Raw genomic sequence first — 27,239 nt, 5'->3', positions numbered from 1 at the left:
TCTTGATAATATTTTGATCATTTGCCTCTGAAACCTTAAAAGGAAAACCATGGGCGGGATTTTCCAAAATGGGGGCAGAATGTCTGTGCCGTTGTGAATGCCGTCGCGTTTCATGATGGCATGAAACAGGCCCCACAGGGGGCCAGCATGGCGCTGGAGTGATTCACGCCACTCCAGCCTCACTTCCTGGTGCGCACTGGGGGCGGTGCCAACCCACGCATGCGCGGTGGCCTTAGAATCGCCGGCACCGCCGCGTACAGCAGCCCACGAATGGTGCCACACCAAACGCGCCGGCGCATATGGCGCCGATTCTCTGTTCCTCGGAGAATCGTGCGCGGGTGGCGTGGCGCGGTTGCGCCGATTCTCCGGCCCGGCGCGGGGTGGGAGAATCTCGCCCCATGGGTGGGATTTCCCGTCCCGCTGCACCAGTTTTATGGTGCGGCACCCCCCACGGCAGCGGGATTCTCCGCCCTGCCAGCCGGCCAATGGGATTTCCCATTGTGGGAAGCCCCACGCCATTGGGAAATTCCTGGGTGTTGGTGCGCTGCTGGCGCAATGGAGAATCCCGCCAGCGGAGAATCCAGTTTAAAATCCGAGATGGTGACTGACATATCTCTCCTTTTATTCATATGATAAGTTAAATTCTTGAGACGACAATCCTGTGAAGTTTTGATAAGATTGTGTGGCATGCTGAGGGACAACGATCTCAACCTGTGTAGAGACATGATCACTGCACAAAGACACAAAAATGACTGAATCTATGTCTGTTTAAGAGAGATGCCCTTGAACAAAAGGAGCGATCTGATAGTATATAGAATACTTGCACCTTGTTATCCCTGAAGACCTCCGAAGACACATTGTGGGCCACACAGATAAAATTCAAAGAGAGCTATACAAAAGCCATCTGCATTTAATATCCCAGGCTGTCCAACAGGAGTCTGCTTGTCTACGAAGACAAAGCCCCACAGCCTTCCTTTTAATTCTTAATGGCTTAGACATTCAACAATCTCAGAATTCTAGCCCTCTCGACATGGATGCGAACATTGCTTTTGCCTTCCTAACTGCCAACTGAATCTGCACGTTAAACTTAAGAGATCCCTCTGTAACACTGAGTATTGCAATCTCTCCATTTAAATAGGATACTGCTTCTCTATTCCTCCTGCCAAAGTGACCATGTTCATATTTTCCCACATTATACCCCATTTGCAACGTTTTACGCACCCACTTAACATGTCTGTGCCTTGTTGGTGACTCCCTACAACCTATTGACAATTTACAAAACCCCACAAACAATAATGTGATGATGACCACGTGAAGACGTAGAATATTTTGTATTCACTGAAGCAACAAATGGGAGTCTGGTATCACATCTCAGTTGGAATTCTTCCACCACTGCGATTCGCTTTTCCCACCGGCAGCCAACCCCTGCCCATAGGTTTCCCAGGGCGTTTGGTGACTTCAATGGGAAATCCCATTGACAAGCAGCGGGAGTATGGGATCGCACTGCCCGCAAATGGGGATCCATTGAGAAGCACATGGCTGGGGAACTGGAGAATACTGCCCCTCATTAAAAATGGCACCTCCAACAGAGCAGCACTCCCTCAGCACTGCACAAGAGAGCAGCCGTGCATTTTGTTCTCCAGTCCTGAATGAGGACATAAGCCTTGCAATTCAGAGGCAAGACCCACTGAGCCCTGACTGACAGTGAAGGTAAAGAGGACTGGGAGGAGGCATGTGAGGAGCTTCAAAACCATCACAGACCAGGTGGGCCGAATGGCCTGTTTCTTCGATGTCCATTCTATGTCATTTGAATCACTGGATTATTATAGACCGGATTTGTTGATTTAACACCAAAGGTTTGTTTGGGTGCGATGCTGAAAGTGAACTATTTTATTGCAAAATAATTTCAGCTGAGAGACCCTGAATGACTGAGGAGAGATCACGAAAAACACTTCTTAAAGATACACCGATCACCCAGCAAATCAGCAGCCCAACTGATCCCACATCAAGGACATGACACAGGTTGTTCAATCCAAATCTGGTTCATTTGACCTAAATCCAGAACATTAAATTGCAGCCCAGTTACAGGGCACTCTAACATCAGCGACAATATGCCCCAATCTTCAGAGTAAATATGGTTTGGTTTGGTTTGGTCCTGAACATCAGCAGAATCATTGTTCCTCTAAAACTATAAATCTCCGTCCCCCACACACTCCCCCCTCCCTATTGATTTTAATATTCCTCCCCCTGCTTTTCCACAGTTCTCCTTCCCTGAAGGGGCTGATTCTCGGGTTCAGTTTCACACTTACCTATTGCCCTCCCCAATATGTCACCTGAAGTTAACAAACTGTTTTGCTAAGGGGACGTCCCAGTCAAATACAGTGACTATGCGCATGTACTATGTGTCAGATGGAGTTACTGCGCCCCCACCCCACTTTTCATCCCAATCCCAGGAGTTTGGAGACTGGGCTCCAGATGAGTAATGGCGGCTGGCGCACCCACAACCCCCCGGGCTGGGGAAACCGCTCTATCCGCCGCACGGGCGGGTGGCCCAGGACTGCGCATGTCCAAGAAGAGGGGAACCGCGCATGTGCACTACAAAGCCCACCCCCTGACCTTCCTGCTGGGATGATGACCAATAGGAAAACCTGTAAGACCAGAAGGATTCTGGCCCTCCAATCAGAGAGCAGGCTTTGTGTGACTGAATATTGACCTTCACACAAACTAAAACTTCCTCCTGTCTCCAACATCTGTGAGGAAAACACTTTATTTTCTCCCCCTTTCCATGTCTTTTCTCATTCTGATCTTCAATTGGTCACTTACAGCAACTGAAGAGAACAGAAGCCTACATATTAAACACATTTTTCGTCCAGTAAAATAGACGTATATATGTCTGGCAGCTGCATGAAGGTTTTCAGGTCTCTGTGTCCAGGACAGGAAGCAGGGAGCATGGATCTGTCAATCAGCCTGAATCAGCACCTTCAGGAGAATTGGGAGGGTGAATATTAGATACAGCAGAGTGAGAATGGAGGAAGAGTGTGTGGGATGGAGATTTAGTGTTTTGGGGAATGAGAGAGGAAAGAATGTTCCATGGAAACTAGAATGGTCTGTTCTGAGTTTCTATTCGCATTTGATAGTGATAGCTTTTGTAAACTTATTTTACAGGATATCAGAAGAGGAGGATTTGGAGACAGAAATCTCAAATGAATCGTCACTATAAGAGTCTCTGAATATCATCAGCTTTTGAATCTAGAAGGATAAATGTTTCTCTATCTGTTTTGCTTCAAAAGATTTTTAAAAATCAGTGTGACTGGAAAAGCACCAAGATACACACATACCCGAATGAGAGTGTTCCAGTGCATGGACTGTGGAAAGAGCTTCACACAGACTGAAAACACGTTGCATAATTTACAGCGAGGAGAGAATGTACCAGTATTCTGTGTGCACATGATCATCAAACTTGGAGAAACACAAGAACACCCGCACCATGGAAAAACCATGGAAATGTGGGGACTGTGGAAAGGGATTCACAGCGCTGTATGAGCTGGAAAGGCATAGACTCAGTCACACTGGAGAGAGACCATTCATCTGTTGTGAGTGTGGGAATGGATTCACTCGGTTAGCCCACCTGCAGACACATCAGAGAGTACACACCAGGGAGAGGCCATTCACCTGCTCTCAGTGTGGGATGGGATTCACTCAGTTATCTCACCTGCTGCAACACCATGTAACTCACACCAATGAGAGACCCTTTAAATGCTCGGAGTGTGGGAGTAGTTTCAAAAGCTCTCGTGTACTGATGATCCACCAGCGTATTCACACTGAGGAGAGACCGTTCAGCTGCTCTCACTGCACAAAGAGGTTCAGAACATCATCCGATTTGATGAGACACCAGCGAGTTCACACTGGGGAAAGGCCGTTCACCTGCTCTGAGTGTGGGAAGGGATTCACTCGGTTATCCCACTTGCTGCAACACAATGTCACTCACACCAATGAGAGACCCTTTAAATGCTCTGACTGTGGGAGTGGTTTCAAAAGTTCTCAGGCTATGATGATCCACCAACGCATTCACACTGACGAGAGACCGTTCGGCTGCTCTCACTGCACAAAGAGGTTTAGAACATCATCCATATTGCGGAGACATGAGCGAGTTCACACCGGTGAGAGGCTGTTCACCTGTCCTGACTGTGGGAAGAGATTCAGTGATTCATCTGCCCTGTTAATACACCAGCGAGTCCATACTGGAAAGATGCCATTCACCTGCTCTGAGTGTGGGAAAGGGTTCACTCAGTCATGCAACCTGCTGAGACACCAACAAATTCACAAGTGATGACGGGGGTTAAATTCTGCTGTTAATCACATCCAGGACTGAACCGTGTTGATTCTGGCACTTGATGAAGTGGGAGGGTCGGAGGGTTTCTTTCTGCTGGACTGGCCGGTCTCACGACTTTGCTTCCAGTGGGCTGATGCTCTTGGAGCCTGGGAGAGCACATTTCCACTGAAATGATCCACAAAAGTTGATGAAGGACTTTTATTTTATCCTGAATAGCAAATAATGTTTTTCCTACCACTACAAGTAGATCTAAAATAATACATTTGTCTCTGTTCCATTGAGTCTACAGCACAGGACCAGGCCAGTCGGCTCAATTGGTCTCTGTCAGTATTTATGCTCCACATGAACCTCCACCCACCCCTCTTCATCTCACCCATCAGCATATCCTTCTGTTCCTTTCTCCCTCATGTACGTCTCTAGCTTTCCCTTCAATGTATTCATGCTGTTCACCTCAACCACTCGCTGTGGGAGAGTTCCACATTCTCACCACTCGCTGGATAAAGAGGTATCTCATGAAATCCCTATTGGATTATTGAACCCCTTCATCATCTTAAAGACTCCCATCAGGTCACCGTTCAGTCTTCTCTTTTTTTTCGAGGAAAGCAGCCCCAACCTTTCCTGAGAGTGAAATGCTCTCAGTTCTGGGATTAATCTTGTGAATCTTTGTTACACCTTCTCCAGTGCCTCTATTTCATTTTTCTAAATGGAGATGACAAATGTTGACAGTGCTCCCAGTGTAGTCTAACCCTGGCTCTAAACATGTTGAATATAACCTCCCTGCTCTTCAATTCTATCCCTCCAGAATGGAACCCTATATATGGGCCCCACACTTAGGAAAGATGTGAAGTTCTCCGAGAGGGTGCAGAGGAGATTTACGAGAATGGCACCAGGGATGAGGGATTTCAGTGAGTTGGAGAGACTGCAGCAGCTGAAATTTCGATCAGAGCCATGAGGGCACAGAAGGAGGCTATTCAGCCCATCAATTACATGTTGGCTCTGGAGCAAACCAAATCCCAGTGCCCCATTCTATCCCTGTAGCTCTGCAATTTATTTCCCTCAAATGTCAATCCAATTTCCATTTGAAATCCTCCATTGTCTTCATTTCCACCCCCCACACAGGCAGCGAGTTCCAGGTCATTACCATTCGCTGCATCAAAATATTCTCCCTGACAGACCCTCCCCCCACATCTCTAACCCTAAACCTGAAATCTGTGTCCCCTCGTCCTTGTCCCATCAGCGAATGGGAACAGCTTTTCTTTATCCATCTTACCTAAACCTGTCATAACCTTGTCCACCTCTCTCAAATCTCCCCTTGACCTCCTTTGCTCCAAGGTGAACAATCCCAGCCTGACCTGAACAAACAAACAGAATATGTTAATGTCTGCGATCAGACGGGAATGTTTAATTTCTGTTTGAAAAATACTGGGAATTTTGTCCTGGACAATAAATGATTAGAATGTTTACCTTGCGTTGAATGGAATATGTCAATCTGGAATCTACCTACGTTCTAGTGAAAGTCTGGAATGTGCAGATGGATGAATAAATTGATCACTATCTTTTGGAAATATTGGCATGATTTTAAAAAAATTTAGAGGACCCAATTTTTTTTTCCAATAAAAGGACAATTTAGCGTGACCAATTTACCTACCCTGCACATCTTTTGGGTTGTCGGGGTGAGACCCACATAGACACGGGGGAATTTGCAAACTCCTCACAGACAGTGACCTGTGGCCGGGATCGAATCCGGGTCTTCGGCACCATGAGGTAGCAGTGCTAACCACTGTCCCACCCAGGTATATTTACATCTTGGCCCATGAACTTTGTTTTAAAGAATTCCACATTTGAAAGCCCGGCCACAACATGAAATATCAGCACCATAACAGGGCAGATCAGAAAGACAGACACTCACTTTGATCTTTTCATCAGAGCATCTGAGAGTTAAGAATATGTGACATGATTTTGGGATCCCGGTGTGGGTGTGCAGTTGTGATTTGTTACATGTGAAAAATAACAAGCCTAAATTCATGGTGAAATGGACCGAAGACCGGGTCCCAAACACACAGAGCGACTGGAGACACAGCAGGAGATGAAATGGTTAATGTGGCCAGGGGATTGAGACACCATTGTGACATCATCAAGACATTGACACACACTCCAGAGAGAAACTGACTTTAAAACAATCCGGATAGAATTAAACACACTGGACATGGGCAAAGTGGGAGTGAAATTAAAGCGATAATGGGACAAGGAAGGGCTTGGGAGAAATAATACTGAGTAAGAACTGTCCACAAAGAGAGAGCTGGAGAATCTTTGACATCCATGTTTGATCTGTTGATTGAAGCATCTGATTGTTGATTGAAGTAACCTGGAACTCACGGAGCTCCTTCAGAAGAAGAAAAGATCAAATTGATGTTACCCCGGGCAGAGCCAGAACTGAATGGAAAAATAACAGAGTGAAATTGAGTGAGGGGTCGGAGAGAGTTCTCCTCCCCCTCAAGGTGTGGGCTGTAAGATTCCTGGGGGACTCCCTGCTTTGGGTTTTCTTGCTAATTAGTGAACATTAAATTAAATTAAATTCTATGACTGGCTGTGGATTTATTTTGAATTTGATTGTTACACTTCTCCTGTTTTTATTCCTGTTGTGATTACGCTCTGGGTAAGGATGGTTGACAGGTGACAGGATGGGAAATTGTGGTTTGGGTCTTCACTGACCAAATGTTTTATTGATCCGAAAGGTGTAAAAGGGACCAAACTCCAGCAGAAATCGAGCAGAGCTGAGAACAGACGACTTGCTGTGTGGGAACAGGGAGATAAACAGCTCCCAGAAGACAGAGAAAACAAGAGTGCCTGGAATCCTAGACAACACCTGGGTGTCAAGGCCACCATGTTTTCACTGCTTGGCATGGGAATGCTGACTCCCTGTACCGGGGACGGAGCGTGGGGAAGACAATTGTTTGAGAGTTTGATGTGGCTTGGGCGGGTACAGATGGTTCAATGACAGGCTTTGTAATTGGTCCATGTGTAAGGAATCTTTTTTAAATCCTTGTCTGATCCATGTCTCCCTTTCTATTACTGTCTTGCTGGATGCTGCACCATTGCAGATTCTGGGTTTGAACTACAGACTTTGGAAACCCCCAGCTGCAAGCTGTTAGTTGAACAGGCCAAAGGGATTCCCCTCTGTGCTGTATGGTAGGGTCTGTGTTGTCATTTTGATGGACTTGGCTAGCAGTCAATCAGCTCTTCTAAAATTCCGAGATTTACCCCATTCTTCATTCTGATTGGTGGAAAGGGAAGGTGAGGAGAAGAAGCAATCTCCATTTTAATTCACTTTACACCTAAAAGGCAGCACACAGCAAGTCTGGACTCTCTATTATCTCTCTGCCTGGTGATTTAAAATGCTTCCAGCCAGCCTGTGAAAGTTCCACTGGAAGCTAAAGCAGATTCTCTCTCAGCTGAGGGCTTGTGACCAAATACCTTCCTCTTTCTGCACAATCTGGGAGCTGTTGGCAAGTTGTCATCTCTGTTCTGATGAGGCAACTGTGAGGCCAGAGCTCTGAGTTTTCTCTCAGCTGTTGGACTCCTCCTGAGGGTTCCGGATAAAGAGAGGGGCCATTGAAAATCCATTTAAAACTCTTATGTTGAGAACTTCAGTGAGGCTGGTCGTCCGTCTGGTGGTCCATCAGTGACCCTGACTCCACCACTCCCTGGGGAAGAGAGATTCACAGACCCATAGACCTCAGGGGAAAGAAATATCCCCATCTGTGTCTTCAATGGGAAACCCCTTTTAAATGTAGTTCTAGTCTCTGCCACAAGGGAAACATCCTCTCCGCATTCTCTGTGTCAGTTCCACTCAGGATTTCATGTATTTCAATAAGATCATCTCTCATTCTTCTAAACTGCAATGGACACAGTCCCAACCTGTCAAACCTTTCCTCAGAGGATAACCCCCTTATTCCAGGAATCCGGAGAGTCAACCTTCTCTGAACTGTTTCTAATGCAACTATCTCATTTCTGAAATCAGAAGACCCAATCTGTACACAGTGCTCTAAATATGGTCTCATCAAGGCCCTGTACAACTGCAGCAAAACATCCCTCCATTTATATTCCAGCCCCTTTGCAACAAATGACAATATTCCATTATCCTTCCTAATCACTTGCTGTACCTGCAAACTAACTTATTGAGGTTCCTGTATCAGGATATCCAGATCCCTCTGCACCTCAGAGTTCTGCAGTCTCTCTCCAATTAAATAATGTTCTGTTTTATTTAACCCTTTTTGCTAAAGTGGGCACATCCACATTTTCCCACGTTATGCTCTGTCTGTCAATGTGTTCCCACTCACTTAATCTGTTTGTTGTCCTTTGCAGACTCCTTAAGTCCCTTCACAAATTACTTTCTGAACTATCTTTGTGTCATCAGAAAATTTAACTGCCATACATTCAATTCCATTATCCAACTCATTAATATAGATTGTAAATAGTTGAGGGCCCAGCACTGATCCTTGTGATATTCCACTTGTCACATCTTACCAACCCAAACGTAACCCAATTATGCCCCCTCTCTGCTTCCTGTTAGCTAACCAACCCTCTATCCATGCTGAAATGTTGCTGCTTCCCCCCCCCCCCCCCCCCCCCACCCCCACCATAAGCTCTTACTATGTGTAATAACCTTTGATGTGGCATCCTGGGGAATACCTTCTGGAAACCTAGATAAACCACATCTACAGGTTCCCCTTTATTGACATCCCTTGTTACTTCCTGAAAAAGATTCAATAAATTAGTCAATCCCGATTTTCAAACATTGTGTCAAATGAAAACTAAAATATCCTCTCCCCCTCTGGCTCCTTTACCAATTAGCTTAAGAGAAACTCACTTTCGCTTAAAGAGCCTGTGAACCTCTTTCACCCACTGTCCCCAAAGTGAATGAATTTAAGCAGAAAAATAACAAAAATCAAATATTTTCTTTTTTTAAAATATTTTTTATTCAAATTTTCACAAAAAAGAAAACAATAACAGAAAATTCTAAGAACAAAAAAAAACAGAATCCCCCCCGCCCCAATACAAAAGAGAAACAATAAAGTAACGCCCGTCATTGGCAAAAAACAGATATTCAACCCAAAACAAAAACAAAGAGACCCCCCCCCCCCCCGGGTTGCTGCTGCTGCTGACCTTTTGTTTTTACCGTTCTGCCAGTAGATCTAGGAATGGTTGCCATCTCCTGAAAAACCCCTGCACTGACCCCCTTAGGACAAATTTCACCCTCTCCAATTTAATAAACCCCGCCATATCGTTGACCCAGGCCTCCACGCTTGGGGGCCTCGCATCCTTCCACTGAAGAAGAATCCTCTGCCAGGCTACTAGGGACACAAAGGCCAGAACACCGGCCTCTTTCGCCTCCTGCACTCCCGGCTCCACTGCAACCCCAAATATTGCGAATCCCCAGCCTGGATTGACCCTGGATCTTACCACCCTCAATACCATCCTTGTTACACCCTTCCAAAATTCCCCCAGCGCTGGCTATGCCCAGAACATGTGGACATGTTTTGCTGGGCTCCCTGAGCAACTAATACACCTGCCCTCGGTCCCAAAAAACCGGCTCATCCTTGTCCCGGTCATGTGAGCCCTATGCAGTACCTTAAACTGTATGAGGCTAAGCCTCGCACACGAAGAGGAGGAGTTCACCCTTTCTAGGGCATCCGCCCACTTCCCCTCCTCAAACTCCTCACCCAGCTCCACCTCCCATTTATCTTTCAGCTCCTCCACCGAGGCCTCGTCTACCTCCTGCATCACCTGGTACACTTCCGAGATCCTCCCCTCCCCAACCCATACCCCCGAGAGCACCCTGTCCTGAACCCCACGCGGCAGCAGCAGAGGGAAACCCGCCACCTGCTGCTTGACAAACGCCCTTACTTGCATGTACCTAAAGGTGTTCCCCGGGGGGAGCCTGAACTTCCCTTCCAGCTCACCCAGGCTCACAAACTTCCCGTCTATAAACAGGTCCCCCAGCCTCCTGACACCTGCCCTGTGCCAACTCAGGAACCCACCATCAATTCTCCCCGGCACAAACCAGTGGTTCCCCCGTATCGGGGACCCCATCGAGGCCCCGACCTCCGCCCTGTGCCGCCTCCATTGCCCCCAAATCTTGAGGGTAGCTGCCACCACCAGGCCCGTGGTATACCTCGTTGGAGGGAGCGGCAGCGGCACCGTTGCCAGTGCTTTCAGGCTCATACCCACACAGGATGCCATCTCCAGCCTCTTCCATGCTGCCCCCTCCCCGTCCATTACCCACTTACGCACCATTGCTGCGTTGGCAGCCCAATAATACCCACAGAGGTTGGGCAACGCCAGGCCCCCCCCCCCCCCCCATCCCTGCCCCGCTCCAAGAACACCCGTCTCACCCTTGGAGTCCCATGTGCCCAAACAAACCCCGTAATGCTCCTGTTAACCCGCCTGAAAAAGGCCTAAAATCAAATATTTTCAATGAAATAAGTTTATTAATGAAATTGAACATGGTTTTATTTAAAAATATCGGAACATTACTTGCAGATCAAAGACAACCAGAGTAAAAGAATAACCATGAAAGGATGTTCACAATGTTCTGGACCCAAATGTTTCTCTTTGGTTCCTCTGTAACCTGTTCCCGTGACTCCTCACTTTGGACACAGGAGCACTGAACCCCGGGTTCAAGACACCATCAGCCCTGATCATCCCCATCCCCTGATTTCCCAGTCAGCCCTCTATTAGTGTGACACCCATGGCAGATTCCCAACTGGGGCACAGGCCCTGTTCTTCTCAGCTACATTCAGCCCTCAGCTCAGTTGCCTCGCTGATCAATAACGAGACAGAAAGGTGCCCGAGGCTCAAATGGAAGTCAAAACTTGTGGATTGGGATCTCTGTAAAGATCAGTAACTTCAAAACAAAAATCAAATCTCCAGTCAACAAATTGAAGGATCACATGACAGGACATAAGGTTTTATAACTTTTACTGCAACAAACAAACGAGAAGCAACATTAACTAAATATTATTTTTGTAGGAAACCTACACCTTAAAAGTATCAGTGCAAAGTGATTATTCATTCCCGAGGGTTCAGTTCTTTTCCTTTCCCAATTTGGTAGCTGTTAACTGTAGAACTATCTTTCACGGTGAAAGATTGGCCAGTGAGCAGAAAACTGAGACTAGCAGAAACAGGTAATTTTCTGGTTGGCAAGATGTAACAAATGGTGTGTCACAGGGATCAGTGCTGGGGAGTCAATCTTTTACAATTTATATCAATGACTTGGATGATGGGTCTGAAGGTATGATTGTTGAGTTTGCTGATGATGCAGGCAAAAAGGAAAAGGAGGCGGTGTTGCACTGATAATAAGGGACGGCATCAGTACATTAATAAGGGAGGATCTAAGATCCGGAATACACAATGTGGAATCTGTTTGGGTGGAGCTAAGAAACAGCATGGGACGGGTTTGGTGCCAGAGGCACAGAGCTGCCTATTTACCCTGGCCACCCTGAGGAGGTTGTACAGTTGTTTACAGCACTGTTGGCCTGTCCGGACGGTGTTGCGCACGGAGGGTACAGCCTCTGCCACCTGCGCCCAGGCACAATGAACGGTGGCAGCTGGCAGCCTCCTTCCCGGGCCACGGTACAGGGTTGCCCACCTCTCCTCCACTGCGTCCAGCCGGGTCTCAAGCCCGGTGTCCGTAAAGCGGGGTGCCACTCTCCTTACTGCCACCTCGTTGGCTGGGATTGTGTATATGTGGAGTGAAGTGTGTTTATGCTGCTTGTCAGCCTTCTGAGTGTCAATCGTGAATCCAGCAAATCCGGCACCGTTTCTCATTGGAATGGATTGTGTTCCATGTGGTGCCGGTGCCAGTCATTGAATCGGACCAGGTGCAGCACCAATTTTGTTATCATAGAACTCGCAAATCCTGCCCCGGTATCAACACTTAGTCTCAGGAATGGAGAATTCAGCCAAAGAAATCTCCCAACATCAGAGAGCCAAAGGACTAGGGAGAATGAGGAATAAAGGATGACGAAGAGGCTGCATTGGAGAAATTAATGGGATTGAATATTGATAAGTCCCCGGGGCCTGATATTCTACATCCCAGAGAGTTGAAAGAGGTTGCTATAGAGATTGCGGATACATTGGTGATCATCTTCCACAATTCTAGGTAAACAAAGGACAACCGAGTGTATAAATCACATAACTTTATTCCACAAGCAGTTACCCTTAAATTATCCCACTAATTACAGTCCCAAGATTCTCAATAGTACCCGAGCCGATTGACTCATTCGAGCTGCGGGTTCGATTCTGTATCTCAATCTCCTCTGGGTCCTCTTCTGAGAAGATGGGTCTCGCCGCTGCTTCTTTCCGTCTCTGGTCAGTCGTCTCGATTACCTCTGTGTGGAGTCTTCACTGCTGGGCGGTCCGAGGGTTCGATCATTATGCCCTTTCTGTGTCCTTCCAGAATGTTCTCTGACCCCAGCCGATGAGGTCACAGGGTGGGAGTGGCACCACCCAATGGAGGTACGAACGGCCACTCAGCAGGACACCGGGAATCTGTCCACCGGAGTCCATTTCCCGGTGCATTGTCTGTTATGTAACTTTGTCTATTCAAAACAATCAATCGATGAATAGAGCCAATTATCTCTTGATTGGTGATTGATAGAGCAGAGCAGCTCCAGACATGTGCTGGCAGCTTGTCGGAGTTCAGTGTATTCAGGCTGGTTGCTGGAGCTGCTGTGGCTCTATTTAAAATGGCCAATTTTTAATTTAAAGTGTCTGATTTTATCGAGCCTAAAATACAGGCCACTGCACATTTTACCAGAGGACTATCCTATGGTGAGACATTGGGGAAACTGGGCCTGTATTCACAGTTGTCTGTGCTAGATTGGGAAATTACAATAAAAGCTATGATGATAGACAGGAAATCACAAGTATTTGAGGAATTGTTACATATTTACATAAAATATAGACTCCCTTAATAAACAAAAATCCAACAGAAGTTTTGCAACCGTGGCTAATAAGCAAAGTTAAAGATTGCATTAGATCAAAGGAAGAGGTTCATAAAGTGGCCAAAATCATAGTAAGCCTGACGATTGGGAACTTGGTCCTCCTTTGCTGAAAACCAAACCAAGAGACTGATAAAGAAAGAGAATGTAGAATATGTGAGCAAACAGGCGAGAAACATAAAAACCGACAGGAAAAGCTCCCATAGGAATGTGAAAAGGAAAAGATTAGCAAAGACCAATGTGGGTCCATTCCAGGCAGAGACATGAGAGTTTATAATGGGGAATAAGGAAATGGCAGAGAAACTAAACAATGTGTGTCTGTCTTCACGGAGGAAGATACAGAAATTTCCCCCAAACATGAGAACACCAAGGGACTGGTGAGAATGAGGAACTGAAAGAGATTGGTAATCATGAAAAACTAGTAGTGGAGAAATTAATGTGGTTGAAAGTTAATAAATGGTATTTTTTCCATGTATGGAATGCTCTGTCTGGACTGTACGTAGAACAATACTTTTCACTGTACCTCGGTACACGTGGCAATAAAGAAATAAATCAGAAATCTCCGAAAGCTGATACTCTACATCCCAGAGTGTTGAAAGAGGCGGCTGGAGAGATAGTGGATACATTGGTGATCATCTTTCAAAATTTTATAAATTGCAAGGTGGTAAATGTAAGCCCACTATTTAAGGAGGGAGAGAGGAAACAGGGAACCACAGACCACAGGGGATGGCAGGACTGTCCTATGAATAGAGATTGGGGAAACTGGGCCTGTACTCACTAGAGTTTTGAAGAATGAGAGGTGATCTCACCAAAACTTCTTAGATACTGAAAGGAATAGACAGGGTGGGTGCAGGCGAGATGTTTCCCCGGTTTGGAGAGTCTGGAACCAGGGGACACAATTTCAAAATAAGGGTGAAGCCACTTAGGACCGGTCTCCGAGGAGACATTTCTTTACTCAGAGGGTTGTGAATCTTTGGAATTCTCTACCCCAGAGGGCTGTGGGAGCTCAGTCACTGAGTGTGTTTAAAGCTGAGACTGACAGGTTTCTCAATACCAATGACACAGGGATATGGGGATAGTGTGGGGAAAAGGCATTGGAGTGGATGATCAGCAATGATCGTATTGAATGGTGGAGCAGGCTCGACGGGCTGAATGGCCAACTCCGGCTCCTATGTTCCAATGATACAAAGATAGGGAGGAAAGTAAATTGTGAAGAGGACATAAGGAGGTTACAAAGGGATGCAGATAGGTGACATGAGTGGGAAAAAATCTCCCCAATCGAGTATTATGTGGGAAAACAGTATCCATTTTGGCAAAAAGAATAAAAAAGCTTATTATCTAAATGGTGAGAGATTGCAGAGCTCTGAGATTCAGAGGGATCTGGGTGTCCAAGAGCATGAATCACAAAAGGCGAGTATACAGGTACAGCAATTAGGAAAGCTAATAGAATGTTATTGTTTATTGTGAGGGGAATTGAATACAAAAGTAGGGAGGTTATGCTTCAGTTATACAGGACATTGGTGAGACCACATCTGGAGCACTGTGTACAGTATTGCTCTCATTTAAGGGATGATGTCAATGTGTTGGAAGCAGTTCAGAGAAGGTTTGCTGGACTCATACCTGGAATTGGAGGCTGGTCTTATGAGGAATGATTGGACAGGCTGGGCTTGTGTCCGATGGAGTTTAGGTGACTTGATGAAATTAAATGAAATGAAAATCGCTTATTGTCACGAGTAGGCTTCAATGAGGTTACTGTGAAAAGCCCCTAGTCACCACATTCCGGCGCCTGTCCGGGGAGGCTGGTACGGGATTGAACCGTATAAGATTGGTGGATTGGCCAAGCTAAATTGCCCGTAGTATCCTAATAAAAGTAAGGTTAAGGGGGGGTTTTGGGTTACAGGTATAGGGTGGATACGTGGGTTTGAGTAGGGTGATCATGGCTCGGCACAACATTGAGGGCCGAAGGGCCTGTTCTGTGCTGTACTGTTCTATGTTCTATGTTCTAAGATCCTGAGGGGCCTCGACCGGGTGGATGTGGAAAGGATGTTTCCTCTTGTGGGAGAATCAAGAAATTGGAGTCACTTTAAAAGTAACAGCTTGCCCATTTTTCACAGAGGGTTGCGAGTGTTTGCAACCTTCTTCCTCAAAGGGCAGTGGAAGCAGAGACTTTGAATATTTTTATAGCAGATCTGGATAAATTCTTGCCAAGTAAGAAGGTGAAAGGTTATCGGGGGGTCGTCGGGAATGTGGAGTTGAGGTTGCAATCAGATCAGCCGTGAACTTATTGAATGGTGGCGCAGGCTCGACGGGCTGAGTGGCCTACTCCTGGAGCGGCATTCTCCCCTACCCGGCGGGGCGGGGGGGCCTGGCATTGGGGAGTGGTGTCAACCACTCCGGCATCGGACCTCCCCAAAGGTGCGTATTTCTCCGCACCTTTGGGGCCAAGCCCTCATATTGAGGAGCTAGGCCCGCGCCGGAGCGGTTGGCACCACGCCGACTGGCGCGAAAACCCACACCAGCGGCCTTACAGGCCCGCCGCTGAAAGGCCTTCGTCGGTTCGCGCATGTGCCGGTGGTGACGTCAGAGGCAGCTACCGCTGACATCACCACCGGCGCATGCGCGCTGGGGGATTCTCTTCTGTCTCCGCCATGGAGGCGGCGGAAGAGAAAGAGTGCCCCATGGCACTGGCCCGCCCACCAATCGGTGGGCCCCGATCGCAGGCCTGGCCACTGTGGGGGCACCCCCTGGGGTCCGATCGCCCTGCGCCCCCCCCCCCCCAGGACTCTGGGGGCCTGCTCGCGCCGCCGATCCCGCCGCCACAGAGGTGGTTCAAACCTCGGCGGCGGGAGAGGCCTCCCAGCGGCGGGACTTCGGCCCATCGCGGGCCGGAGAATCGCCGCAGGGGGCTCGCCGTTCAACGTGGCGCGATTCCCGCCCCCGCCAATTCCCGGGTGGCGGAGAATCTCTGCCACGGCGGGGCCGGGATTTTCGGCGGCCCCAGCCAATTCTCCAACCCTGCTGGGGGTGGGAGAATTTTGCCCCTATTCCTAATTCGTCTGTTATCACATCCTTTATAATAGATTGTAGAATTTTCCCTCCTACTGATGTCAGGCTAATGGGTCTGTGGTTCCCCATTTTCTCTCTCTCCTTAAATAGTGGGGTTACATTTACCACCTTCCAATCTGCAGGAACCATTCCAGAATCTTTCGAATTTTGAAAGATGATCACCAATGTATCCACTATCTCTACAGTCACCTCTTTCAACACTCTGGGATGTAGAGCATCAGCTTTTGGGGATTTATTAACTTTCAACCACGTTAATTTCTCCAGTGCTACTTTTTCACTGATACTAATCTCTTTCAGTTCCTCGTGCTCACTGGTCCCTTGGTTCTCTCGTGTTTTTAGGACAATTTCTGTGTCTTCCTCCGTGAAGACAGACACACATTGTTTAGTTTCTCTGCCATTTCCTTATTCCCCATTATAAACTCTCCTGTCTCTGCCTGGAATGGACCCACATTGGTCTTTGCTAATCTTTTCCTTTTCACATTCCGAGAGGAGCTTTTCCAGTCGGTTTTTATGTTTCTCGCCAGTTTGCTCTCATATTCTATTTTGTCTCATTTTTTAATAAACATTTTATTGAGGTTTTTTTGGGCATTGAAACAGCAGCAATATAAGCAATGTACATAAAAATATAAACATAGGGCAAATACCACCTCCCTCCCCCACAGGTCCCACCATTACTTAACCCCCTAATCTACGCTAACCATAGAAATTGTCATAGCTCCCCTCCCCTTTCTGCTGATGATTGATTCTCTGCAAAGAAGTCGACGAACGGTTGCCACCTCCCGGCGAACCCGAACAGAGACCCTCTCAAGGCGAACTTGATTTTCTCCAAACAGAGAAAGCCAGTCATGTCCGATAGCCAGGTCTCTGACTTCGGGGGCCTCGAGTCCCTCCATGCCAGTAATATCTGCCTCCGGGCTACCAGGGAAGCAAAGGCCAGAACGTCCGCCTCTTTCTCCTCCTGGATTCCCGGATCCTGTGACACGCTGAAAATTGCCACCTCTGGACTCAGTGCCACCCTCGTATTTAATACTGTGGACATGGTGTCGGCAAACCCCTGCCAAAATCCCCTCAGCCTTGGACATGTCCAGAACATGTGGACATGGTTCACTGCCCTTCCCCCCCCCCCCCCCCCGCACATTTCACACACCTGTCCTCCACCCCAAAGAATCTGTCCGGGCCACTGTCATATGAACCCGGTGAATGACCTTAAATTGGATCAAGCTGAGCCTGGCACATGTTGCGGTCGCGTTGACCCTACTCAGCTCGTCCGCCCAAAGGCCCTCCTCTAACTCTCCCTCCAGCTCCTCCTCCCACTTTCGCTTCAGCTCCTCGGTCTGCGTCTCCTCTGAAACCATAACCTCCTTATAAATGTAAGAAACACTCCCCTCACCTATCCAACCTCTGGAGACCACCCTATCCTGAATCCCCCTGAGTGGCAGGAGTGGGAAGGTTGGTACCTGTCTATGCAGAAATTCCCGCACCTGCAAATATCAAAATTCATTTCCCCCCGCCAATGCAAACTTCTCCTCCAGCGCCCTCATACTCGGGAAGCTTCCTTCTATAAACAAGTCCCCCATCCTCCCAATCCCCGCTCTCCGCCAAATTCGGAACTCACTCGTCCATCCTCCCCGGGGCAAAGCGGTGATTATCTCAGATTGGGGACCACACCGATGCCCCCTCTGCTCCCACATGTCTCCTCCACTGCCCCCAGACTCTCAAGGCCGCCACCACCACGGGGTTGGTGGAGCACCGCACGGCGGGAATGGCAGAGGCGATGTTACCAACGCCCCCAGACTTGTGCCCTTGCAAGAAGCCGCGTCCATGCACACCCATGCCGGCTCCCCCCCCCACCAGCCACCTCCTCACCATGGCTATATTAGCTGCCCAGTAATAATTGCTAAAGTTCGGCAGCGCCAGCCCACCCTCCCCCCCCCCCCCCCCCCAACTCCGCATAAGCATTGCCCTCTTAACTCACGGAGACTTGCCATCCCATACAAAGCCCACAATAACTTTACTGACCCGCTTAAAAAAGGACCGCGGGATGAAGATGGGGAGACATTGAAGAACAATCAGGAATCTCGGGAGGACCATCATTTACACCGCTTGGACTCTGCCCGCCAGAGACAACGGGAGCGCATCCCATCTCCGGAAGTCATCTTCCGTCTGATCCACCAACCGGGCCAAGTTCAATGTATGTAGCCAGCCCCAAACCCACGCCACCTGGATATCTAGGTACCTGAAAATGTCCCCCTACTACTCTGAACGGCAGTTCCCCCAGTCGCCTCTCCTGATCCCTCGCCTGGCCTACAAACATCTCGCTCTTCCCCATATTGAGCTTATACCCCGAAAAGCAGCTGAATTCCCCACAATTCCCATAATTTCTTCCATCCCCTCAATTGGATTCGAAACATACAAAAGCAGGTAATCCGCATACAGTGAGATTCTGTGCTCCCCCTCCCCCGGACGAGCCCCTTCCAGCCCCTTGAGGCCCTCAGAGCAATTGCCAGCGGCTCTATAGCCAGCGCAAACAGCAGTGAGGAGAGGGGGCATCCCTGTCTCGCCCCCCCCCGTGCAGTCTAAAATAGTCCGAAGTCGTCCTGTTCGTCTGTACACTTGCCACATGCCGGGTACAGAAACCTGACCCAGTCAATAAAGTCCCTCCCAAATCCGAACCGCCCCAGGGCCTCCCAAAAATAATCCCACTCAACCCAGTCAAAAGCTTTCTCCGCATCCATCACGGCCACTACCTCCACCTCCCTACTTTCCGGGGGCATCATGATCATGTTTAACAGCTTTCGTACATTGGCCACGAGCTGCCTGCCCTTAACGAACCCCGTCTGATCTTCCACAATAATGTTCGGCACGCAATCCTCAATCCTGGAGGACAAAAGTTTGGCCAGCAGTTTGGCATCTATGTTCAACAGGGAAATCGGCCCGTAGGACCCACATAGCTCCGGGTTCTTGTCCCATTCCAGGATAAGTGAAATTGTGGCCTGTGACATCGTCTGGGGCAGAACCCCCCCTTTCCCTTGCCTCATTAAACACCTTCATCAGCACCAGTCCCAATATCCCGGAAAACCTTTTATAGAACTCCGCTGGGTACCCGTCCGGTCCCGGGCCCATACCTGCCTGCATGGCCTTCAGACCCTCCACTATCTCTTCCAACCCGATCGGGTCTCCCAGTCCTTCTGCCAGCTCCCCATCCACCTTCGGGAAAGTCAGCCCCTCCAGGAAGTGCCTCATCCCCTCCGGCCCCGCAGGGGGTACTGACCTGTACAACCTGCTGTAAAAATCCCGAAACGTCTTACTAACCCCGACCGAGTCCCCAACTAAGTTCCCATCCCCGTCGATAAATTTCCCTATTTCTCTAGCTGCCTCCCTCTTTCTGAGCTGCTGTGCAAGCATCATACTGGCCTTCTCACAATGCTCCCCTCGCCTTTCTGAGCTGTTCCACTGCCCTCCCTGTGGGTAACAAGCCAAACTCCGCCTGTAGTCTCCGTCGTTCCCTTAAATGCCCTTTCTCTGGAGTCTCCACGTACCTCCTGTCGACTTGTAGGATCTCTCTCACCAGTCGGTCTGTTTCTGCCCTGTCCATCCTGTCACTGTGAGCCAGGATCGAGATCAGCTCTCCTCTCACCACTGCCTTCAGCGCTTCCCAGAGCACTGCTGCTGAGACCTCCCCCGTATCATTCACCTGCGGGCAATGCAGCATGCATTTCCTCAGCCTCTCACACACCGCTTCGTCCGCCAGCAGCCCTACATCCAACCTCCATTGCGGGCGCCAATTGCTATCTTTACTCACCTGCAGGTCATTCCCAGTGTGGAGCTTGGTCCGAGATTGTAATCGCCGAATACCCCGTGTCCACCACCCCTGCCAGCAAGGCCCTACCCAAAACAAAGAAATCGATCTGAGAGTATACCTTATGTATGTGGGAGACCGGCTCTGGGTCACTGTCCGTGTGGAGTTTGCACATTCTCCCCGTGTCTGCGTGGGTTTCGCCCCCACAACCCAAAAATGTGCAGAGTAGGTGGATTGGCCACGCTAAATTGCCCCTTAATTGGAAAAAATAATTGGGTAATCTAAATTTATAAAAAAAAAAAAAAATGAATGTGGGAGTAGAAAGAAAACTCCTTCACCGTCGGCTGCCTAAATCTCCATGGATCCACCCCCCCCGATCTGCTCCATGAACCCTTTCAGTTCCTTTGCCATTGCTGGTACCCTGCCCGTTTTCAAGCATGATCGATCCAGGCCCTGATCAATAACTGTATTAAAGACCCCTCCCATGATCACTTTGTGCGAGTCCAGGTTCTATTTTCTATTTATCAGTTTCTTGGTCCTCCATTGCTAAATTCTAAAACAAGTCCTCAGGCTCACTACTATTTTGGCCACTTTATGAGCCTCTTCCTTTGATCTAATGGAATCTTTTCTTGTTCGCCACGGTTGCATCACTTTTCCTGTCTCAGATTCCCTGAGAGAGAAAGAGAAGAGAGAACGAAATGCAGCCCTGGATGTAATTGAAGCAGAAACAATAACAGCAGAATCCATCACTGTGATCAACTGTGAACTTGTTGGTGTCTCAGCAGGGACGAGGAAACACAGAATCCCTTCCCACACTAGGAGGTGAACGGCCTCTCCCCAGTGTGAACTCGCTGGTGTCTCCGCAGGTTGGATAGGTCCGTGAATCCCTTCTCACACTGAGAGCAGGTGAACGGCCTCTCCCCAGTGTGAACTCGCTGGTGTGTCAGCAGATTGGATAAGTCCATGAATCCCTTCTCACACTGAGAGCAGGTGAACGGCCTCTCCCCAGTGTGAATTTGCTGGTGTTTCTGCAGGTGGGATGACTGAATGAATCCCTTCCCACACTGAGAGCAGGTGAATGGTCTCTCCCCAGTGTGAATTCGCTGATGTCTCTGAAGTGTGCTTGAGTGAACGAATCCCTTCCCACACTGAGAGCAGGTGAACGGCCTCTCCCCAGTGTGAACTCGCTGGTGTCTCCGCAGGTTGGATAAGTCCATGAATCCCTTCTCACACTGAGAGCAGATGAACGGCCTCTCCCCAGTGTGAACGTGCTGGTGTTTCTGCAGTTGGGATGACTGAGTGAATCCCTTCCCACACTGAGAGCAGGTGAATGGTCTCTCCCCAGTGTGAATTCGCTGGTGTGACTTCAGGTTTTCTAAACGAGTGAATCCCTTCCCACACTCAGAGCAGGTGAACGGCCTCTCCCCAGTGTGAACTCGCTGGTGTGTCAGCAGATTGGATAAGTCCGTGAATCCCTTCTCACACTGAGAGCAGGTGAACGGCCTCTCCCCTGTGTGAACTCGCTGGTGTCTCTGCAGGCTGTTTGACTGAGTGAATCCCTTCCCACACTGGGAGCAGGTGAATGGCCTCTCCCCAGTGTGAATTCGCTGGTGTGACTTCAGGTTTTCTAAACAAATGAATCCCTTCCTACACTGAGAGCAGGTGAACGGCCTCTCCCCAGTGTGAATGCGTTGATGAATCTCCAGTTTAGACGGGACTATGTATCCCTTCCCACAGTCCCCACATTTCCACCGTTTCTCCATCTTTTGGGTCAACTCGTGTCTCTCCAGGTTAGACAATCAGTTGAAGCCTCGTCCACACACAGAACACATGTACTGTCCCTACCCGCTGTGAATGGTGCGATGTGTTTTCAGGCTGTGTAACTGGTTAAAGCTCTTTCCACAGTCAGTGCTCTGGGACTCTCTCACTCAGGTGTGTGTGTCTCGATGCTTTTCCAGTCACACTGACGTTTAAACTTTGTTGAAGCCAACAGGTCGGGCAAACATTTCTCATAGATTTAATGGTCGATGAACCAAGTGACTCTATCAGATCTAGACGTGATGTTTGAGATTTCTGTCTGTAAATCCTATCCTTTCACATCCTGTAAAAGGAGTTTACAAAAGACATCACAGTCAGTACAGGATAGAAATTCAGAACAGTCAATTCTAGTTTCTATGGAACATTCTTTCCTCTCTCATTCCCCAAAAGCTGTAAATCTCCATCCCACACACTCTCCCTCCATTCTCACTCTGCTGTATCTAATACTCACCCTCCCAATTCCCCTGAAGGTGCTGATTCAGGCTGATTGACAGATCCCTGCTCACTGCTTCCTGTCCTGGACACAGAGACCACAACAAATAGGAGCTGCAGTTGGCCATTCAGCCCATCAAGCCTACTCGACCATTCAATGAGATCATTGGCCAATCTACCTCAGCACCATTTTTCCACACTATCCCCCATATCCCTCGATATCTTCAATATAGAGAAACCTATCAATCTCGGTGTAAAAATACTTGATGACTGAGGCTCCAGAGTCCTCTGGGGTAGGGAATTCCAAAGCTTCAGCACATTGTCTTTAAATTCATTGCCGGGGGCAGCACGGTGGCACAGTGGTTAGTACTGCTGCCCCTCAGTGCCGAGGACCTGGGTTTGATCCCGGCCCCGAGTAACTGTCCACGTGGAGTCTGCACATTCTCCCTGTGCCAGCGTGGGTCTCACCTCCACAATGTAAATCGATGTGCAGAGTCGGTGAATTGGCCACGCTAAATTGACTCTTAATTGAAAAAAAAGAATTGGTTACTCTAAATTTATTTTTTGTTGAAGGAAAATTAAGTTTCGGAGCCAGAGGTGTAATTAAAGCATCGTAAAAAGCGTGGGCTAATGAAATGTTGTTTGGATGAAGGGGATTCCCTGTGGAGTTAATTAGATTTCAGCTTGGTAAGATGATGTCAGTACTGGGAGGAGCCAAGCTTGAATGATGAGGGCCTTGAGCCTTGATGAAGGTGTTAAACAGCTTAAAGCTAGCACGCATGGCAGAGGAAGTTAAAAACAATGAGAATGGTTGAAATAGACGAAGATAGAAACAGCTTCACGGTTTTTTAGACTTTGAGCAGAATGCAACACGTGTTTTTTGAAATGTTTGGCAGTCTTGGGGATGATGCGAAGTCGCGGTTTTTAATGTAACACATCTATTTTGTTAAACATGAGACAATGCTTTGTAATTGACATGCACTGGAGAGAGGGTTTGAAATGTATAAAGTCTCAGAACGGCAGTTGCAAATAACACAGTAAGAAGTCTTACAACACCAGGTTAAAGTCCAACATGTTTGTTTCAAACACTAGCTTTCGGAGCACTGTTCTCCTGAAGAAGGAGCTGTGCTCCGAAAACTAGTGTTTGAAACAAACCTGTTGGACTTTAACCTGGTGTTGTAAGACTTCTTACTGTGCTCACCCCAGTCCAACGCCGGCACCTCCACATCATGGCAAATAACACAGGTACAAGAGAGAAAAGGGGGAAGAGACAGGCCGAGCCATTCGGTTCAAATTTATTCTTCGATTCGATTCGAATCAGCTCATCGCTCCATGGGAATCGGAAGATGCCGGAAGACCGAAGAATGTGAACAACCACAAGCTATCAAGATAGAAGCAAAATTGTTCAGAGAGCTCCTGAAGTCTGATCAACTAAAAGAGATTTTGTTAAAGCAAATAAAAATCAGTGTGATTTTAAATTTCAACCTGAAATAGTAGTTTATTTCAAATCTAAACCTGAAATAGTGGTTTACCCAGAAGACTCACCTATACATCCTCAGCAGATCCAGACCCTTAAAGGACATTGAGTGGTAAGTGAGTTAGAATTCTTCCTTGTAGATTTGGGATCCTATCACAACTTGAAATATAATTTGAAATAGATTAGTTCCCATCTGGTATCAGCAAGGGAGTCTAAAGGATAGAAGACCGTAGAGTGGCAACTAGTTAAGAAGTTATAGGATAGAGTAATTCAGAAAGGATTAATATCTTTTTTTTTTAAAGAGTATAATTTTGATATTTTTATTTTCAGAAAGTTCTTAGCAATGCTGATTCATTTTCTAACTTTATTTTTTTTTAAATCCACAGAAAATAAGGCAATGGGTATTAATGATATTTTCAGCATGATCAACAGTACACAACTAGATATCAAGCATCAGTAGTTTGCAGATTTCAAATGTTCATGGTAAACAAAATGTCTCCCCAGTGGTTACCTGCAATTAGTGAAACTGATGAAGTATTTCACTTTCCAAACACTATCATACTTGGGTTAACACTTATCCAGATGTCATGACAAAATAAAGCTTACAGTTTAACTCCTGACCTTTTTTACCTTCAACAAGCAGCTCAAACCAAATGTCTTAAAACGTGTGCAGACTCTAATTGTAAACAAATATCTGCTGTAGTATAGCAAAGGTTGGAACAGATCAGTTTCTTCTGGTCTGAGTTATAAGGAGAGGCTGGATGGGCTGGGACTTTTCCCCCTGGAGTGTAGGAGGCTTCGGTATAATCTTATAGAGGTCAACAAAATAATGAGCATAGATAAGGTCGATAGTCAACATCTTTTCCCTGAGGTAGAGGAGTCTAGAACTAGAGGGCATAGATTTGAGGTGAGAAGAGAGATGCAAAAGAGACCAGAGGGGACATTTCTTCACACAGAGGGCGGTGAACATCTGGAATGGCTGCCAGAGGCAGTGTAGAGGCAGGTACAATTTTGTCCTTTAAAAGAGCAGTGGACAGTTACATGGGCAGGGTGGGTATAGAGGGATATGGTCCAAATGCTGGAAAGTGGGACTAGCTTAGTGATAGAAACTGGGCGGCATGGACAAGCTGGGCCGAAGAGCCTGGTTCCAAGCTGTAAACATCTATAACTCAACCTGGAACAAAATAAACCTTGCCTCAAGTTTGTTAAGCTCCAATCACCAGGAGTTAAGGGAGGGTAAAGTCTCCCACAAATCAGGCTTCATCAATTGGCCTCTCGTCTTAGGTTCATAAGGGATTGGGTTAGGATGGAGCCAACATTCATCTGGCTCAGTACAGAAGCAGATTAGTCAGTTCTCCCTCTATCCAAAACTGGCACAGGCTGATTATGGAATGCATCTCCATGCAATTTTTAAAGTGTGAGTCATAGAATTTACAGTGCAGAAGGAGACCATTCGGCCCATCGAGTCTGCACCGGCTCCTGGAAAGATCACCCCACTTAAGCCCACACCTCCACCCTATCCCCGTAAACTAGTAACCCCACCTAACCCGAGGGCAATTTAGCATGGCCAATCTATCTAACCTGCGCATCTTTCGACTGAGAGAGGAAACTGGAGCACCTGGAGGAAACCCACGCAGACACAGTGAGAACGTGCAGACTCCACACAGACAGTGACCCAAGCTGGGAATCGAACCTGGGACCCTGAAGCTGTGAAGCATCAGTCTGATGCATTGGGTAGAGTATCGTACTCCTATCACAAATACATAGGCTCCAATTTGACTGACTTGCTCCTCCTGGGCTTCCTCCTGAGCTTTCCATGAGTGAATTCAATTTAACTTAGGCCGGGAGTAGGGCACAGTGGTTAATGCTGCTACCTCAGCGCGAGGGACCCAGGTTCAATTCTAGCCTTGGGCAGCTGTCTGTGTGGAGTTTGCATATTCTCCTTGTGTCTTTGTGTGTTTCCTCTGGGTTCTCCAGTTTCCTCCCACTGTCCAAAGATGTGGAGTGAAAGTGGATTGGTCACGCTAAATTGCTCCTTGGTGTCCAAGATGTGTAGGTTAGATGGGTTGACCATGATCAATGCACCGGGTTACGAGGATAGGATGGGGAGTGGGCCTCAGTGAAGTGCTATTTCTGAGGCTTAGTACAGACTTGAGGGGCAAATGGCCTTCTGCACTATAGGAGTTCTATGTCATCTATGTTATGTTATTCATTTTAATTTGATTTTGCTGTTAGTCTGTTTGTAATATTTTTGGGTTTACAAACTGAATTGTTATCCTCGGTTTTTAGATAATCTCATCCTCTTTCCACACTCACTATTTTAATCTGCTGACTGGTTGTTCAATTCATCTGGCATTTCATCTCAAGGCTCTGGTTCCTCAAATATCCTGTTCCAAATTAATTCTGCTCCAAATTAATTCTGCAATGTGTTGCATGTATTAATGTTGGCAATATCTCTTGTTCCGCTCTGGTGCCCATTTTCCACCATTCTTTCTGTTACTCTGTTGCATTCATTGTTTAGAACATGATTTAAAACATATCAATTTATTAAAAATCTGTCCACCTAATCCGTGAATATATTCAATGACCCCCACACCCCACTGGTCCCTGTGAAAGAAATCCAGAGACTAATAACCCTCTGAGGGAAGAGATGACTGGAAATATATAATAGAGCTACATAAGGCTAGGAATAATAATAAATGTACTTTATTATTGAACCATAAATATCTCTAATCTGTACCATATAACAACACGAGACATGTCTCTGTCCGATGTTAATTTACTGTCCCTTAAATGCCAGCCATCTCCTGGGGAAAGCAGCCCTTTAATTGTGAACATTGGGAAAGAGACCATCCTTTTAGCCAGACAAATAAACGTGTCAAGCTGAGGGAGCAAAGGATGTCAATGTCTTTAAGAGAGAGAGAGAGACCTGGGCCAAGCTTTACAGAGTTTGCACCCTCCCTGGATTCACTTCCTTTCCCTTCAGTTGCTGCAAGTAACCAATTGAAGGTGAGAATGAGAAAAGAAATGGAAAGGGGGAGAAAAGAAAGTGTTTTACTCACAGATGTTGGAGAGAGGAGGAAGTTTCAGTCTGTGCGATGACCCATGTTTCCTCATTACCCAGGTTTCCTCATTGTCCAGCTTGCGCAATCAGACAACGGGGAAGCTGATTGGATGGGGAAGGGAGTCCTTCCGGTTCACCAACTCTTCCCATTGGTCAAGAACATTCCTGCGCACGCAGAGGAATCTGTGGTGACATCTAAGGGTTCCAGTGCGCAGGCCCGGCACGCGGACACAGCAGCTCCGCCC

The 27,239-nt window shown here is 47.5% G+C and overlaps 2 protein-coding genes and 1 long non-coding RNA gene across 3 annotated transcripts in view; 1 reads left to right on the top strand and 2 right to left on the bottom strand.

Annotated features, from left to right (window-relative positions):
- The window catches only part of LOC119952160 (gastrula zinc finger protein XlCGF26.1-like), a 94,513-nt gene extending 72,463 nt beyond the window's left edge, over positions 1 to 22,050 (bottom strand). Inside the window, exon 1 of the mRNA XM_038775756.1 lies at positions 21,041 to 22,050. Within this exon, the coding sequence (XP_038631684.1) occupies positions 21,041 to 21,966 (926 nt within the window). The 5' untranslated portion in view covers positions 21,967 to 22,050. The remainder of the gene's footprint in view (positions 1 to 21,040) is intronic.
- On the top strand, positions 2,763 to 5,052 carry LOC119952200 (zinc finger protein 436-like). The gene is made up of 2 exons (XM_038775823.1): positions 2,763 to 2,998; positions 3,166 to 5,052. The coding sequence occupies exon 2, from the start codon at positions 3,488 to 3,490 to the stop codon at positions 4,328 to 4,330; it is 843 nt and encodes a 280-aa protein (XP_038631751.1). The 5' UTR covers positions 2,763 to 2,998; positions 3,166 to 3,487; the 3' UTR covers positions 4,331 to 5,052.
- Positions 22,051 to 22,204: 154 nt separating the features above from the next.
- Positions 22,205 to 27,208, bottom strand: LOC119952245. The gene is made up of 3 exons (XR_005457784.1): positions 26,993 to 27,208; positions 23,999 to 24,089; positions 22,205 to 22,304 (listed from the first exon to the last, which is right to left on the bottom strand). It is a non-coding gene; the product is annotated as an uncharacterized LOC119952245 (long non-coding RNA).
- Between the last annotated feature and the right edge of the window lie 31 nt (positions 27,209 to 27,239).

Source organism: Scyliorhinus canicula, chromosome 17 (assembly GCF_902713615.1).
Source record: "Scyliorhinus canicula chromosome 17, sScyCan1.1, whole genome shotgun sequence".
NCBI lineage: Eukaryota > Metazoa > Chordata > Chondrichthyes > Carcharhiniformes > Scyliorhinidae > Scyliorhinus > Scyliorhinus canicula.
This window is presented reverse-complemented; position numbering and strand designations above follow the sequence as displayed.

Bases quoted from the DNA above. Each gene is read 5' to 3' on its own strand.
- LOC119952200 (XM_038775823.1), top strand. From the start codon at position 3,488: ATGGAAAAACCATGGAAATGTGGGGACTGTGGAAAGGGATTCACAGCG.